At 40.1% G+C, this 17059-nt stretch overlaps 1 protein-coding gene across 1 annotated transcript in view; it reads right to left on the bottom strand.

Annotated features, from left to right (window-relative positions):
* Dgkk (diacylglycerol kinase kappa) overlaps nucleotides 1-17059 on the bottom strand; it is a 129469-nt gene that overhangs the window by 15683 nt on the left and 96727 nt on the right. Inside the window, 7 exon segments of the mRNA XM_052750517.1 lie at nucleotides 101-208; nucleotides 480-576; nucleotides 3911-4018; nucleotides 5473-5569; nucleotides 6008-6115; nucleotides 8192-8408; nucleotides 9922-10021. Of these exon segments, the coding sequence (XP_052606477.1) occupies nucleotides 101-208; nucleotides 480-576; nucleotides 3911-4018; nucleotides 5473-5569; nucleotides 6008-6115; nucleotides 8192-8408; nucleotides 9922-10021 (835 nt within the window).

Genomic DNA, 17059 nt, shown 5'->3' on the forward strand with positions numbered 1-17059 from the left:
CCAATGTCTGCTTTCCCTTCTGGTCAGCCCGGCAGTCCTTTCTGCGCTCATTTGGGAGAGTCAGGCCTCTTGCCCACCCCATTCCTCGCTCCACACTCACTGCGGTTGCCGTGTTGCGTCCCCAGAAGTTGACACCTCCAGCATAGCTGGTAATGTTGAGCACTACAATGCCTTGAAGGTTTGGCAAGGAAATGGCTTTTCCATCACACTGAAAAAAAAAAAAAAAAAGAGGAGCTCTTACTGGCTGGCTTTTCAGATACCAGCACAAAGACCCTTCATAGAGATGGGGAGGGAATTGGTCTTTCTTTCATACTATCATTTTCTTATCTAGGAAGCGGAAAGAAAACCTTGTGCCTTGTCCCCATGGCTGTGAGGGAGGATCCCAGAGTTTCATTTGAAAAGAACCAAAGATACAGTGGAAAGGCGATTTCTGAGGTTTCCCTTTTCTGTGCCCAGGAAGCATGGCCCTTTCTACTAACCTCCAGGTGTATGCGCTCTTCCAGCTTCCTGTAAGAGCTCCGCAGCAGCTGCTTGCTTCCCAGAAGGCCATACCATATTTTGTTCTTAAGGCGGCTACTGCAGAGAGAGGAGGAGAAAAAGACATCAGAAGGTGAATGATATACAGGGAAGGGGGTGGGGGAAGACAGGGAGGAGGAAACAGCTTATTTTTCAAGTGCTTTTTTTGTTTTTAATATTATACTTTAAATTTGTTTTCACTATTATACTTTAAATTTATTCTTTGAGAAATTATACATGCATACAATGTATTTCAATTGTATTCATCCCTTATTCACCCACCCAACCAATTCTTCTGGGATACACTTAGATTTTCTTATCCTCTCTGGTAGGTTGCCCATGTTCCAATGTATGTATAGGCAACACTATTTGGACTCAGTGAATTATTAGAAACTAGTCAGGTGTGGTGACACACGCCTTTAATCCCAGTACCCAGGAGGCAGAGGCAGGCGGATCTCAGTGAGTTCGAGGCCAGCCTGGTCTACAGAGTGAGTTCCAGGACAGTCAGGGATGTTACACAGAGAAACCCTGTCTCGAAAAACAAAAACAAACAACTGAAAATAAATAAATAAATAAATATAACTATTTTTATTTTCAATGATATATCAACATCTATTTTATTTAATTAGTTTGTAACTGCACCCTGGATAAAAAAATAGATTTATGGGTAATAATTCATTCAAATCAAAGAAAGAAAAATGGCATTTTAATATGACAAGAATTACCATATTTCTAGACTATGTGGTAATTCACAGAAACACTTTTCAAAAGAAATTTTTTATGAGATGTAAAAGAATTGTGATTTGTTTTCAATTTTTTTTCTGTATGAGTAAATAACTAAGCAAATTATCAAAAATTAAAAGAAATTCTGTTGAGATGGGAAGGAACTAGATTTCTTATTTCTAACCAGAACTTGAAACTTAAATTGTTTTTTTAGTTATTGGTGCAAATGTGAGGAGTGATGTAGTAATAAATGCCATAGACAAGAGGGTATTGCTCACCTAAATTGTATGTATAACAAGTCAGAAAAGCTTAATACATATTTTACCAATAACAAGAAAAGAAGATCTGTACAGATCACAACATTAACTAGTAAGGGGAGAGAAATATTAATGATGCTGTTTTGAACAACACACATTGTATAAAAGTATTGAAATAGTTCACTTTATCCCATAAATATGAACATGTTTACATGTTAGTCTTCGTGTGTTTGGGATGGAGAAAATATGGGACAGGCAAGAATAACAGGAGACACTGGGTGGACTTAAGAATAATAGGATCTTGTTGACTATAGGATGTCCTATAAAAACAAAGAGCTGATACTCCCAAAAGGGTTGAATATCATTTATGAACTTTTAAAGTTACAGAAATAAGCTTTCACAGGGAATGTTTTGAAATATAAGAAGGCTAGCACAAAATTTATACTCTGAAACCAAAAACTTTCTGGGCACTTTAGTTTTATCATTTATAAAAACAGAAGCTTAATTATATAGAAAAGCAAATATACCTAGAAAAAAACAAAACAATTCTGTAAGTAAATTAATTAAAATAAGCACAAGGTTGGGAGACTTTTATCTACTTATCTCTAAAGTTACTACTAAGCTACAATTTCTAAAGTAGTGTGGTACTTGCACAGGATAGACAAAAGGATCGGTGAAACAGAAGAGTCTAGAAACAAACCATTACATTTATGGTCAATTGACTTTTGACGAAGATGCTAACACAACTGGGAAAATGTTAACTTTTTAAAAAGACATGGTACAGAGATAAATGAGGTATCTACAGGGGTTTGAGTAAGAATGCCACCCATAGGCTCATATATTTGAATGTTTAGTGATCAGGGCATGGAACTCTTTGATAGGTTTAGAGAGATTAGGAGGTGTGGCCTTGTTAGAGGAAGTGTGTCCCTGGGGGTGGGTTTTGAGGTTTTCCAAAGCCCACACCTGGCCCAGTGTTTCTATCTTTCTCTCGGCCTGTGGATTGGATGTAGAACTCTCAGCTACTGCTCCAGCACCATGCATGCTGCCATGCTCCCTGCCATGATGACAGTGGACTAAAATTCTGAAACTAAACAAGTCCCCAGTTAAATGCTTTCTGTTGTAAGAGTTGCCTTGCTCATGGTCTCTTTTCACAGCAATAGAACACTGACTAAAGATGCAGAACGATGAGTTTAGAGCATTAGCTCACCCCATACACACACACCCAAAACAATAATAATTCAAAGTACATCACAGGCTTAAATGTAAGAGCCAAAACAATAAAATTTTAGAAGAAAACAATATTTTCAGAGCTTGAGTTAGATTAGTATGATACCAGAGACATGGTACATAAAGAGAAAAAATTACTAGGCCTTGTAAATTCAAAATTTTTGAACTTAAAAGGATACCCCTAAGAAAATGAAAGGACACTAATCAACTGAGAGATACTTTGTAAAGCACCTATCTGGTACCATGCTTCATCCTCATCCCAGGCCTTTTCTGAGAAACAGACTCTAGTGGCAGTGACAGGGGTGGGACGGTCCTTTTGGAAAATATTCATTCATTTATTTTACATCCCAACCAGTCTGCCCTCCCTCCTCTCTTCCCAATGCCCCACTTCCCTCTGGCCCCTCATCCACTCCCTCCCCAGTTTCTATTCAGAAACTGGCAGGCATCCCATGGATATCAGCCAGCCTTGGTATATCAGTAAGACTAGGCACCTCCCCATGTATTAAGGCTGGGCAAGGCAACCCAGGATGAGGAATAGGTTCCCAAAAGTCAGCAAAGGAGTCAGAGAGACAGCCCCTGCTCCCACTGTTGGGAGTCCCACAAGAAGACCAAGCTACACAACTGTCACATAAATGCAAAGGACCTAGGTCAGTCCCATGTAGGCATAGGGTGGTCCTTTTTACTTATACTTTTAATTTATAAGAACTCTGAAGCTGTCTTAAGGTATATCTATAAGATAAAACTACCAGAAGGTGCCAGGTAGGCCAATACTAATCAACAGGTCCACAGGACCCAACCTGGAACACCAAGAAACAATAGAAGCATCTTGGATACTTTGTAGCTCTGTCAAGCAAAAACAGATTTGGAGCCCCTAAGGACCCAGTTAATCTCTTAGAAACAACGAAGTTTCAATGCAATCTGTTCTCAACAGCAGTAACAGAGGTAGCTCTTTATACAGAAATCCACATGGGTGGGCTATAGAATGGGAGTACTGATGTATGATGGAGGGTAATTATCATAGAGCAGCCCAACTTTCAGGATATGCTGTCCCCACTAGGCTAGTCCTGAGACCAATGCATTTTATTTCCCAAGGACCTCGGTCTTTCCATTGCTTGTCTGATGTAGGAATACATATGTGTATCATCATTGTGTGTATTTGTACAGAGAGCTGAGCCTCTTCCTCTTACTTGTATTGTCCTGGGTGTTCTTCTCTTCTGGTATTGAACTCCAGAGAAATTTTTGCATCTAGTCCAATTCCAAAGTAGTTGTTCATGACACACTTCTCTTTGAAGCGTCTGGAATTAGACAGGGAAGAAGGTAAACACTAAAGCATCAGACTTCATCTGCATGATGAAAAATCGCCGAGGGAAGGCCTCCTCCCCTGGGTACAAGCCAAATGGTTCTTAAAGGTATAGAGAGATGTCTTTTATGCCCAAGACTAACGTGTTAGTTCTAAGAGAGAATGTCCAGTCAGTCTGGAAGCTTTAGAGGAATTATGGCTCATATTAAAGAAGCAAAATTTGCAATCTTAGTTATATTTGTAGGCCTTAGATATGAGTTCTGTTTTTCCACATTGAGTGAAATAGCCATGGCCTATTCCCATATCTAATTTTTGAGTATCTTGGTTGCAAATGTATTTTGACTATTACGTCTACATTACTAATCTCAGCGATAACTGACTCCTTTGTGGCACTTTCACACCAGAAAACAAAGGTGTACTCATTCCACATTGGAGAGGAAAGTCTGGTAAAAGAGGGTATAACAACAGCGAAACAAGCAGTTTTTAGTTGCCTGTATTCATCTAGGGTGTCAACATCAACACCAGAGTATTCTAGAACCAGTTCACACCATCTCATGTCAACTGTGCATACTTATTCCCAACTTAGCATTTAAAGATATCTCAGTTGCTTGGAATAGGTTCCAGTGGGAGGGTTGACACCAGGAATCAACCAGGCAATCCTTTTGCACAGTTGGTGTTTAATATTTGCCTGTGCAGCTGCTTATCACAACTCAGAAGGCAGACCCATGAGACCTCAAACATGAGTGGTGAAGTGAGGGATTTGGGAGGCTGTCAGAAGCCTGAGTAGAATTGTTTTCTTAAAGAAATTTTTAAAGAAACATTTGCTGTGTGTGTCCTTCTTCTGAGAAACTGGAAAGGGTATATATCGTTCGGCTGTTCAAGCATAGGGAGATTTAAAAAACTTACAACAGTTTCACCTCCCTTGACCACAGTGAGAAACTGCAGTTTCTCTAACTAACTCAAAATAACTTAGTGTGGTAGAGTTTGGCTGCTGGGATATGCTAGAGAACCAGGACTAGCAGAATAAGTGTCCTTGGAGTTCCTCTCCAGTCCCTTACATGACCATTTGCTTTTTTGGTATCTTTAACCATTTACAGTTAAAAGCACCACTAAGAAAATAGGTCCTCTGAAATAATAACCAGCGTTTATTATGTGTTTATAATGATAGTAACTGCTAATGCACATGGCACTTAACTACGAGTATCAAGTACCCAGCTCAGTGCAAGTACTTTTCACATCTAAACTCAACAAATAGAACAAGCTCATGTGCAAAGTCCAGTCATTACCTTCATTCCATTTGGAAAAAATCAGGGCTTACATCAGTTAAGTAACTGGGTAGGTCACACAATTAGTTAAGTAGAATCAGAATTTGACTCTGGATTTGCTAGACTGTGTTACCAACCAGAGAGACAGAAAATACATTAAAAGGCCATATGGTTGCATACTTACATCATTTCAGGTGTAGAATATAAGTGTTCTAAGTCAAGGTAATGTAGGTCTTCACTTTTGAGAGACGATATAGAAGACAAGGGGCCACAATGAGAACCTAAACAGGAAAAGCATCACCTTGGAGACAGATGCAAACAAAAGCCTTTCTCCCCACTTGTAATTAGTCCCCCTTCCCCAGTGGGTTAGGGTCAAGCTCAAAGGCTTTCATCTGAATAAATGTCAGGGTTCTCACACCACAGCGGCCCCCTTAGATCCTTTTAGACAGATCGGAATGCTCACTGAGAAGAGGGGAATGCTGAGGTGCTTGCTGACCTGCAGTGAAGACAATGACTCTCACCAGAGCACTATTTTCCGAGTGTCTAACATAATCTTTGCTGTGGACACTGGGGTGACATAGTGTGGAGCTTCTGGAAGAGTGAGGACTTCCCAGTATAGAGTGCGGTCATGTCTACAGGCAGATGCATGATGATATACATAGTCCCTGGAAACTAGGTGGCAGTGATGAAGACCAGAATGGGAGAACAAAGATGCTTACGGTGTCTTGGGCTCATCTGATCAAAGTCCTCTGAGTCATCTTCTCCCAGGAAGAGGGATGATGTGAAGTTCTTAACTGATAAGGACTGTCTGCTTTCTTCATCCAGAACTATAGTGAAAAAGTGGAGGAAGAAATGGAGGGAGGGAAGAAGGGAAGGAATAAAGGAAGTAGAGAAGGGTGGAAGATTGGTCACATTTAGCGAACAGTTTCTGAGCATTTATATGTAGGTAGCCAGTAAGACTCTTCTCCTGTTTTCCCTCATGATGCCTCTTCTGCTCCCACACTCTTTCTAGTGTCATTTCCAAGTCTTTTTAGATCCATGCATGAACATTCTGTTTTCTTTGTTATTCTTTTTCTGTCACCCACACAGCACACACAGCTGTGAGTAGATGTTTGAGAGGGGTGATATGAATACCTGGGAGGAAATCACTATTCCTTTCTATCTCCATTTTGTTAGTATATATTCTCACATGACATTTGTTCAGACTTGAACCTCTAGGACTATGCTATGCATGTGTGTACATGCATGTGTGAATTGTGTGTATGCATGGTGTATGTGTATGATGTGCGTGTGTACGCCCAAGTATGCATGCCACAATATACACGTGGAAGTCAGAAGACAACCTCAGAAGCAGTTCTAATTTTCCACCTTGCTTGAGATAAGATATCTCTTGTGGTTTATTGCTGCATTCACCAGACTTGCCCACAAGCTTCCAGTGATTCTCCTATCTCTTTCTCCCATTTCCCCATAGAGGCACACTGAGTTTACAGATGTGTCTGTTACCACATCCTGCTTTTATATAGGTTCTGGGGATTCAAACTCAGGTTGTTAGCTGTGTACAATGAGTGCATTATGCACCGAGAAATCTCCCTGGCCCATTACTCTTCATTTAAATGTCTCACCCCACTACCCAGATGTTACTATCTTTTTTATCAGTCCATATGTTGTACAGCTCATGTGTTCAGCTTCTGCCAAAGCTCATGTGTTCATTCACTACCTCACTGCCAAGTCTTTATTTATCCCATGACCACAAGCTGCAACTTTTATTTGTTTATTTTATGCATATGAGTGCTTTTTTTTCCATCCATACCAGAAGAAGGAATCAGATCCCACTATAGATGGTTGTGAGCCACCATGTGGTTTCTGGGAATTGAACTCAGGGCCTCTGGAAGAGCAGCCAGTGCTCTTACTGCTGAGTCATTTCTCAAGCCCCAAACTGCAACTTTCAAATTTAACATGCATTGAGGGAACAGACTAAAGATGGTTTGTGACAGAGCTATGGCTAAGTCAATTTAATTTGATCTTCATTACTACAGAAATAGAGACAAAATGATTGTTTAATCCATGAAAACTAACTATAGAAACAGAAAGAGATTATTTAATTATTCTACAGTACAAAAGGGAGATGTCTATTCTCAGAAACATGGCTAAGGTTTCTCCTAAAGGTCCCAAGGCAGGGGAAGGTGCCACAGATAACCACCAAAGGCTAGCAGGAAAGAATTCCATGTTATGTGGGACTTCTGCTCAATTCTAATAGCTCAGCTAGAACACACTTTATCTCACAGCATCTTTTTTATTTATTTTTCAAAGGAGCATTATGGAAATGACATGGTCATCAAAATGTTCTATGAAGAAGCTGGGGAAGTTTAGAGCTTCATACTAAGCTGCAAGTTTGGAGACTGTCAAGAATTCTGGGCAATGGCTATCACTGGCAAGTCAGCAAGGCCGTTCTCAGGATCCCTATGCCTGACTACTTGTGTGTAAGGCATGCAAAGATGAACACCATTTTCTTTCCAAATGGCCGCAGGCTGCTGATTAGCCTTGGCTGTTGAAATGACAGAAGATAGAAATTTTTCCATGACAAGAAGTAAGGCTGACAGAGCTTCAGCAGTGTTACTTAAGTCACATGTAGCTGTTTAGGATGAGTGTCAGTTCCCAAAATAGGTAAGTATAGGAACTGTGGGCCAGGAAAGGAGAAGTCAAAAGGACAGCTTATCTCTACTGAGGCTTTTCAAATCAGCAGTCAGAGGACTGATTTGGAAGGCAACCTGAACATAGCATCCAGTCAAGTGTTGTCAGTGAGGCCAGATAGCAAACCCAGACTACAGGATGTCATTAAACCATTCATAAGGGGAAGCCTTACTTTTTTCCCATCCTAGTCACAATAACTCTAAGCACCGTACCTTGTTCAATCTGGAATATGACGAGTTTCAAGGATTGCTGGAGGTTCTGAGCCCTTGTGATCAACTCCATTTTGGATCTTGTGGTGTGGTGTATTTGTGAGACGAAGGGCTTTCCATCAGCTTTGGCACAGGCAGCTTTTTCCTCAGCAGAGATAACATCTGCATCCTCAGCCAGGATATCAATAATGACACTGAGTTTATCATACATCAAGTCACTCTATAGAGGGAAGAAGGAAACTCATATTGTTATGAAGGACAGAATGAGAAGTAGTGATGGTATGGGATAGTAATGTGCCAGAAACACTGGATATAGAAATTCATATGTGAGGTGAGGTGCACCAAAAGGCTATTAGGGGATTAAACATAAAGTCTTTGTTTCTAAGTAGCTTCAGGGATCTATGCGTGTTTCACATAGCCTTCCTCATGTCAAGCTGGCCCTTAAATTTGTGTGGAACATGGATAAAATGGAGAAATAGAAACATTTTCATGCTAGTACATTCATAAGCATGTTCCTAGTGTGCCTCTGCATGGGGTTGGTGTCTGTCTTCACACATTTGTATTTCAAGGATGTACATCTGCCTCATGATTTAAACTTTACTTAGTACAGTGGTTCTCAACCTTCCTAATGCTGAGACCCTTTAAAACAGCTCCTCATGTTGCGGTGACCCCCAACCATAAAATTATTTTTGTTGCTACATCATAACTGTAGTTTTGTTACTGTCATGAATTGTAATTCAAATATGAATTGTAATTCAAATATCTGACATGCAGGATATCTGTGACCCCTGCAAAAGGGTTGTTTAAGCCCCCAAGAGGTTGTGACCCACAGGTTGACAACATTGCTTTAGTTGTTTGTGATGTGAGACAAGTTACTTAACATCCTTGTCCCTCTATACCTTAGGACAGCTGTGAGAATTGATACATTGCATTAAAGCACTTAGAACAAGCTCTGACACAAAGTGTGTGCCACCTGTTAGGTACTGTTATAGGAGGTGAGTGTGTCTCTATTTCTTTTTCCTATTTTTTAATGTGTGTGTGTGTTCATGTTTTTGCACATATGTGGGCACACGAGTTTGTGTATGTGAGTGTGTGTGTGTGTGTGTGTATGGGTGGAGACCTGAGGTTAGTGTCAGGATTATCTTCAATCACTCTTCCACCCTATTCATTGTGCAAGGTCTCTGAATCAAACCCACAACTCCTTGATATGCATAGTCTCTAGCTAGATTGTTCTTGGGGTCCCTGTCTCCACGTTCTAGAGCTGGAATTACAATGCTCACCCTTATGTGAGTTTCTGGGGACCCAAAGCCCAGTCTTCACATTTGCACAGTAAGTACTTTAACTGTTGAGCCATATCCCAACCCTGGCATATTTCTATCATATGCATGCGTTTGTAGTGCTGGGGCTAGAATCTGTGACTTTATGCATGCATAACAAGCATTCTGCTATCTGAGTCACATCTCCACTTACATGCATATATTCACATTCATGTTTTGGTGTATTAACTCCATTTACTGATGCTTACTGTATACTTGTGTTTATTCGTGGGCATGAGTATATGCATACAAAGTACCATTCTTCATTTGGCAAAGATGAGGGTGATGAGCCTGGGCTTTTCTCATCAAGGTTTGCCAGCTCCTCAACTTTGCCATTCCTTTATGATCCCCCATTGTTTTACTGGAAAGGTGAGTCCTGGCTCACAGAGAGAGAAGACACTAGGAAAGGGAGCTTACTTTCAAAATCACAGACTCCACTGCTGTATTCTTCTGTTTTATTTGGCTCCAGGCCTTTACAATATCAGCCACAAAGTCTTTCACTGCTAAGCACAGGAATCTGCAAAAATGAGGTAGACGGCATATGTGATAGAGACCGTGAGACCCAGAACCCTCATCTTTTACAACAGCATCGATATCTATCTGCCTCCTCTGTCCTGTCTCTGCCTTCCCATCCTTCTTTCTTTGTTTCCTATTCCTGTACGTATGATGAAATATGCTCCTTTCCCACTTGGGCCCAGTTTTACCCCAATTCCCAAGTGATGTACTTGAGACAGGTCTACAGCATTTCTTAGTGATGGTTATAAATTACCAGAGAAAGAGAGTTGATTTGGTTAACATTTTCACATTGGGCCAATCAGCTCTAGTTCAAAGCTACCTGATAAAATATACATGTAATGACACAAGGAAATGTATTTTTGTGACTGGTGCTTCTCAGATGAGAGTGTAGTGGACAGGCCAAGAATCTTTGCTCCCAAGAGTACTGAGAAGAACAAATGACCCAAATATTTTGGAGGGGAGTGTGTTGCTTGGGTTATAAGACAGTAGACATCAGGTCCAAACTTCTGCCTTCCCAGGAACTGACAGGTAAGGCATCAGTCCCTGGGCCCTGAGCATTTGGCTCAAAGTTCCATAATTCCCCTAACCTCTGGTCTGACAGGACCTAGGACCCTGAGCCCGCAGAACAAACTTTTATCATCCATTAGTTCCTGAGTCCCCAGAGAGCCCTGGCCACACTCCTGTGGATCCCCTAGCTCCTGGGCCTGAAATGTAAGCACTCTCTGGAGTATCAGCCCCCAGCCCAAACTTTTAACTCAATGGACTAACTTCAGATGTTCAAGTTTTAGTGCAGAAACAAAAAATAACATGACAATCCAAGAAAACATATCTCCACAAAAAAAATGACTGATCCCACACTAATGGACCTGAATGAAAATGACTTAGGAGAATTTCCAGAGAAAGAATTTGAAAGAATGATTATAAGTATGTCCAAGCAACTCAAAGAAAACAAGGATATTCTCTAAGAGAACAAGAGAGATAAATAAAATAAAGAAGTCAATACAAGATATGGAAATAGAATTCAATAAAGACATAAAATTACTGAAGACAAGGCAAACTGAAATCATGCTGGAAATGAAAACAGTAAGCAGGGCTTCTGGGTAAGCTGATGGATGAGAAGCCATGCCGGAGCATGTGAGGCTTATCACAGTTAAGGAATTCAAAGGAATCTAAATATGTTATCATACATCAGTCAGCCTCTTCTCCAGTCCTAGAGTCTACTTGATCAACACCGCAACAAACCTCAGATACCACTGGACCCACAGAATATTTCCACTAGTGACCTGGGCTTGTTCCTGCAATTACAACCAATGCAGCCATCACCCCCGTGTGGACATTTTACTCCATGTAAAATAGTCTAAACGAACCCTACCAGGATAGCCACAAAAGTGATCTTGGTAGGCATTTCACAAAAGGGCTTCCCAGTGACTGCTGCCAGGGCCCCCATCAGTGCCCCAGTGGGAAAAGGTGAAGAAGAGGGAGCTAAGCAAAGCTCTAAACAGTGCTGCAGGCACCACACAGCCACCAGCTGCTTCTGACTTTGGACTTGTGAATGCAGCGAGTGTGGCTAGATGGAGTTTGCCTCAGCTACCCACAGCCCACAGAACAGAGGCAAGAAAACTCTCCATACAAGAGGATCTGGGAGCCCAGAAGGGAAGAACTGGACTGGTAAGAATCAGCACAGCCTCTGACCAGGACCAGGACCAGGGAGAAAAAGGAGTGGCCTGACAAAGAGAACCTCCATCCACCTCTCCTCCCTCCGCTACAGCTCTTTCTTATTTACAATGTAAAGCAGGGCATTCTAGCAGGCCAACACTGTCCCCTACTGTTCACACCTTTTGCTGCTTTGCACTCTCTCTTTCTTTCCTTTCTTTCTTCATCTTTCCCCATATCCACTCCTTAGTATTACATCTCCTAAAGCCCAGAGGCTGGCACTGTTTATGGCATTAGGATAACAGTCTTTACCTCCTCTTGGTAGGCTACTATTAATCAAAACTCCCACATAGTCACGTCCCTTTTTCTTAGATTGAGTATTCCCACTCCTATGAATACCCCCTTCCTCTACTTCCAGTGGAACAACATAACACACATCACTAGACTCAGTGTGATTGTCTCCTCTCCTCCTTTCCTTTACTCTGCTCACACTCACATATCAGCATACACAGTAGCATCGGGGTTCCTTTAGGCCCTAAAGTAATCAGTACTTAGTAAGTGTCTATTTTGTAGTCACTGTCTACTCTATTACAGAGTGCTTTATCTACTGGACAGTGACTGCTGATTCAGACAGTAGTCAACCCTCAGACAGGAGCTAGAGCCTGGTGCCTGGAACACTAGTCTAACCAGTACAACGGCTACAGTCTAGTTTCTCCTGAGCATTACAAATATACCCACTGGAAGAAGAGAGGCAGCCAGAAGTAAAACAACAATAACAACAACAACAACAACAACAACAAATCTAACCAACAATGTAACCCCACAAGGCTGATCCTAGTGCAAAAATCCAAGTAACGTGAAAACCCCAGACAGCTTATCTGCTCCAAAAATTACCAGCCCCATACTAATGACCCCTAGTGGAAATGACTTGGACAAAATTCCAGGTACAGGATTCAAAATAACAATTATACATATGTAAAAATATTTCAAAGAGGACTCCAGTACTTTCAAAGGGAACACAGACAGCTGAATAAAAACAAGGCAATCAATACAGGATATGAAGATAGAATTTAATAAAGAGACATACTTAAGAAAACTCAAATGAAAGTAATGATGGAAAACACACTAGATTAAATTAAATATTCAGTGAGAACCCTCCCCAATAGGATGAATCATGCAGAAGATAGACATGTATGAAGAGAGAATAGAGCATTCAATTTCAACTTGTGCATCACAACCCCTTTGGGGGTCAAATGATCTTTCACAGAGATTGCCTAAGACCACAGGGAAACAGTTATTTACATTATGATTCACAATAGTGGCAAAATTACAGTTATGAAGTAGCAATGAAATAATTTTATGGTTGGGGTCAACGCAACCTGAGGAACTGGATTAAAGGGTCGCAGCCTCCGGCATAAAGGAATTGGATCATTCACTCCAAGTCAATGATATATTTAAAACAATGTATGAACAGAACATTCATGAACTCTGGGACTCCATGAAAAGGCGAAACCTATGTTTTATCATGCAAGAAGGAAAAGAATTTTATACAAAAGGCATAAAAATAATTTTAATAAGATCACAGAAGAAAATAACCTAAACTGAGAGGGACAGATACTCATTCAGGTATAAGACATACACAAAGCACCAAACAGGACCAGAAAAGAAACATTTCTATAGCTGAAACACTAAATGGACAGAACAAAAAATAGTATATTGAAAGCTGAAAATGAGAAATGCCAAGTCACAAACGTAGGCCTGTCAGGATAGCTGCCGACTTTCCAAGTTAACCCATGTATAGAATCATTTCATCTGCAAGTAGGGAGACTTAGATCCTTCATGGCTTTCACTTGTCTTATTGCTATAGCTAAGACTTCAGTATTATGTTCATAGAGAGGGGAGAGTGGAAAACCTTGTGTCTTTCCTGATTTTAGTGGAAATGCTTCCAGTTTTTCTTCAGCTAGAATGATGTTGGCTATGGGATTCCTTTATACTGCTTTTATCATGTGAAGATATGTTCTCTATGTCCTTGTTTTCTCCAGGACTTTTTTTCTTAGTTTGTTTTTCGAGACAGGGTTTCTCTGTGTAACAGCCCTGGCTGTCCTGGAACTCAATTTGTAGACCAGGCTGGCCTCTAACCCACAAATATCCACCTGCCTCTGCCTCCTGTGTGCTGGAATTAAAAGGTGCATGCCAGCATGTTTGGCTCAGTCACTTGATTTTTGATATAAGGATATCAAAAATACACATGGAAAAAAAGACAGCCTCTTCAATAAACTATGTTGGGAAAATTGTATATATAGATGTAGAAGAATGAAACTTGATCCTTCTCTCTCATGCTGCACAAAAATCAGTTGCAAATGGATCAAAATATCGATGTTGGACCCCAAACTCTGAAACTTCTAGAAAAAAGAGTAGGGATACACTTAAGGATATAAGTTGGGGTAAGGACTTTCTGAATAGTACTCCCAGTAACTCAGGAAATCGGACCAACAATCAAAAGTATAAGTTCATGAATCGAAAGAGTTTCTGTACTGCAAAGGGGACTTGTCAACTGAAGAGGCCGTCTACAGAATGGAAAAAAGAACTTTGCCAGCTATACATCTGATGGCAGGAGAAGTGTCTAGAATATACAATCTTTTTAAAAAGCCTAGATACCAAGAAAACAACACAATGAAAAAGTGGGCTATGGACATGAAGAAAGTTTTCTCAGAAAAAGGAAATGCAAATATCTAAGAAAAAAGGTTTAAGTGTTTACCACCATTAGCCATCAGGGAAATGCAAAATAAAACCATTTTGTGATGTCATTTGACCTAAGTCACATTAAATCAAAAGACAACAAATGCTTTTTAAAAATGAGGGAAGTGGAAACCCCCATGCACTGTTAATGGGAGTGCCAGTTGGTACAGCTACTATGAAAATCAGTGTGGCAGTTCCTCAAAGAACTAAAAATAGATAAACAAAATGATGTAGTTACACAACTTCTGGGTGTATACCCTGCGGACTTTATTTTCTACTCCAGAGACACTTGCACATCTAGTGTGCTCAATACAGTAGCGAGTACATTAGTTGCTTTTCTGTTACTGTGATGAAATACCATGACCAAAAGCAACAATAAAGAGTTTATCTTGGATTAAAGTTTGAGAGAGCTAGATGTCCTTAACAGTCGGGAAACCATGATAGCAGGAGCAGGGAGCTGAAAGAACACATCTCAGTCATGTACAAGAAGCAGAGAAGGTGAGCAGGAAATTGGACAATACTACAAACACTCAAAGCCTGCCCACAGTGACGTACTTCATCCAGCAATACTGTTCCTTCTAAATGTTCCTTAACATCCTCAGAAATACCAGTTGGGACCAAGTGTTTAAATGCATGACCCTAATGGGGAACATTTCTCATTCAAATCACAATGGTTAAGAAATGGAATTAACCTAGGTGTCCAATTGATGAATGGATAATGAAAATTTGGTACGTTAGGAACAATGGAATTTTATTTAGCAAGAAAGGAAGTACATTGAGTGAGGTAACAAAGACCCAGAGAATCAAACATTTCATATTTGGATCTTAACATAAAAGCTTTAGATTTGTGTGTTTGATGTGGAATACTTGTGGAATCCAAAAACGTAGAAAGGGAACATTAGTGGGGAAGAGGAAGAAAGATTCTCAGGGAGGAAATTTCTTTAATCTGTTTTTATCATAGAGATCATATGATATTTCCACTTAGTTTTCATTTGGCTTATTTTATAAATATTATTTGAGAATTTCATAAAATGTATTTTGATCATAGTCATCCCGCCCCCCCACTCCTTGCTCTAACTTCCCCCAGATCTACCCCCTCCAGTTTTAAATGTCGTGACCTCTGAGTCTATATAACATGTACTGCTGAGTATATATAACGGATGTAGGGTTATCCACTGGAACATGGTCACCTACCAGGGACCACAATATTAAAGAAACCTGAATCATCCTCCTGCAGAAGCTATTGACTGTCAATAGTAATACCCTGTACTTTTTTGGAGGCGGGGGGGGGGGGTTCTCTGGAACAACCATGACCAACAACTAGAGAGGAATTATCTCAGACTCATATCTGACAAAAGGCTTTTTATTTTAGCAGCCTATGGCTTCCGGGAGAAGTATTATCCCCTATGTATGTAACTGTAATTAGATTCATATAGATTCTCCCCTGTTGTAGAATATTATTTTAAGGTGTGTTACTTTTGTTTATGCTCTAGAACATTTGTTTAATGATGCAAAGATGTGTTACGCTGTTTGATAGCATAAAATTCACCTGCAGTCAGGAGGCTGAGTCAGCAACTAGCTGACAGGAAGTGGTAGGGAGGAGCCATGTGGAGAAGGGTTTTTAAGTGGGGGTGAGGAGGATGGGGGCTTTTGGGGAGACTCTAGCAAGGAGAGGAGGTGAGCGACTTGCTATTCAGCCTCTCTGAGGAGCAGAATTCCACCTCAACCTTTGAATCTTGAGTTCTTTGGAGGGACAGAGATTTAGATAAATTCCCTTTGTATCTTTGAAAGAGTTGGTGCATGAGGGAACAGAATCTGGGGGGATTCTGGGCATTGCAGCTGGAGTTGCAGTCATGGCTTAAAGGCAGTAATAATTTAAAAATAGGACAACACTCCTCACCTAAATCTTCCTACCTTTTATTCTCTCTGTCCCTTTCATAACACCTAAACTTCAAATTATGAATTAAAGAATGAGAATACCATACTAACACATAAAATATATTTTCATAAAATTATAGAAGAAAAATTTCCAGAATTCAAAAGATGCATATGTAGGTACAAATAGACAGGACAGAAAAGAAACTCGCCATGACATTTTATAGCTAGAACATTAAAACCAGAATAAGGCTATTGAAAGGGCACCTGCAAGAGAGAAAGGTTAAGTCACTCATAAAGGCAGGGTCATCAGAATAGCACCTGATTACTTGACATTTAAAGCCAGAAGGGCCTGGAAACATGTATTCCAAATTCAGAAAGATCAGAACCGTCAACCCTCACTACTATAACCAACAAAATGATCTATTAAAATTGAGGGAGAAATGAAAAGCTTCCATGACAAAAACAGACTAAAGAAATTTCCAATAACCAAGCCAGCTTGACAGAGGATATTGGAAGGAATAATTTAGTCTAAAGAAAAGAATAAACATACTCAAGAGGTCATAGGGAATAAACAATACCAGGACAAATGAAGTCTAAGAAAATATCACAAAATCAACAAAAGGTAGTAGTTAATATATATTTCAATAATAACTCTGCATATTAATTGTCTCAATTACCCAGTAAAAAGATAGCAGATTAACTGATTGGATTAAAAAATAGTATCCTTTTTTTATGCATCCAAGAAACATACCTTACCATCAACAACAGA

This window comes from Peromyscus californicus, unplaced genomic scaffold (assembly GCF_007827085.1).
Source record: "Peromyscus californicus insignis strain IS unplaced genomic scaffold, ASM782708v3 Scaffold_10__1_contigs__length_136768540, whole genome shotgun sequence".
In the NCBI taxonomy this organism is placed as follows: Eukaryota; Metazoa; Chordata; class Mammalia; order Rodentia; family Cricetidae; genus Peromyscus; species Peromyscus californicus.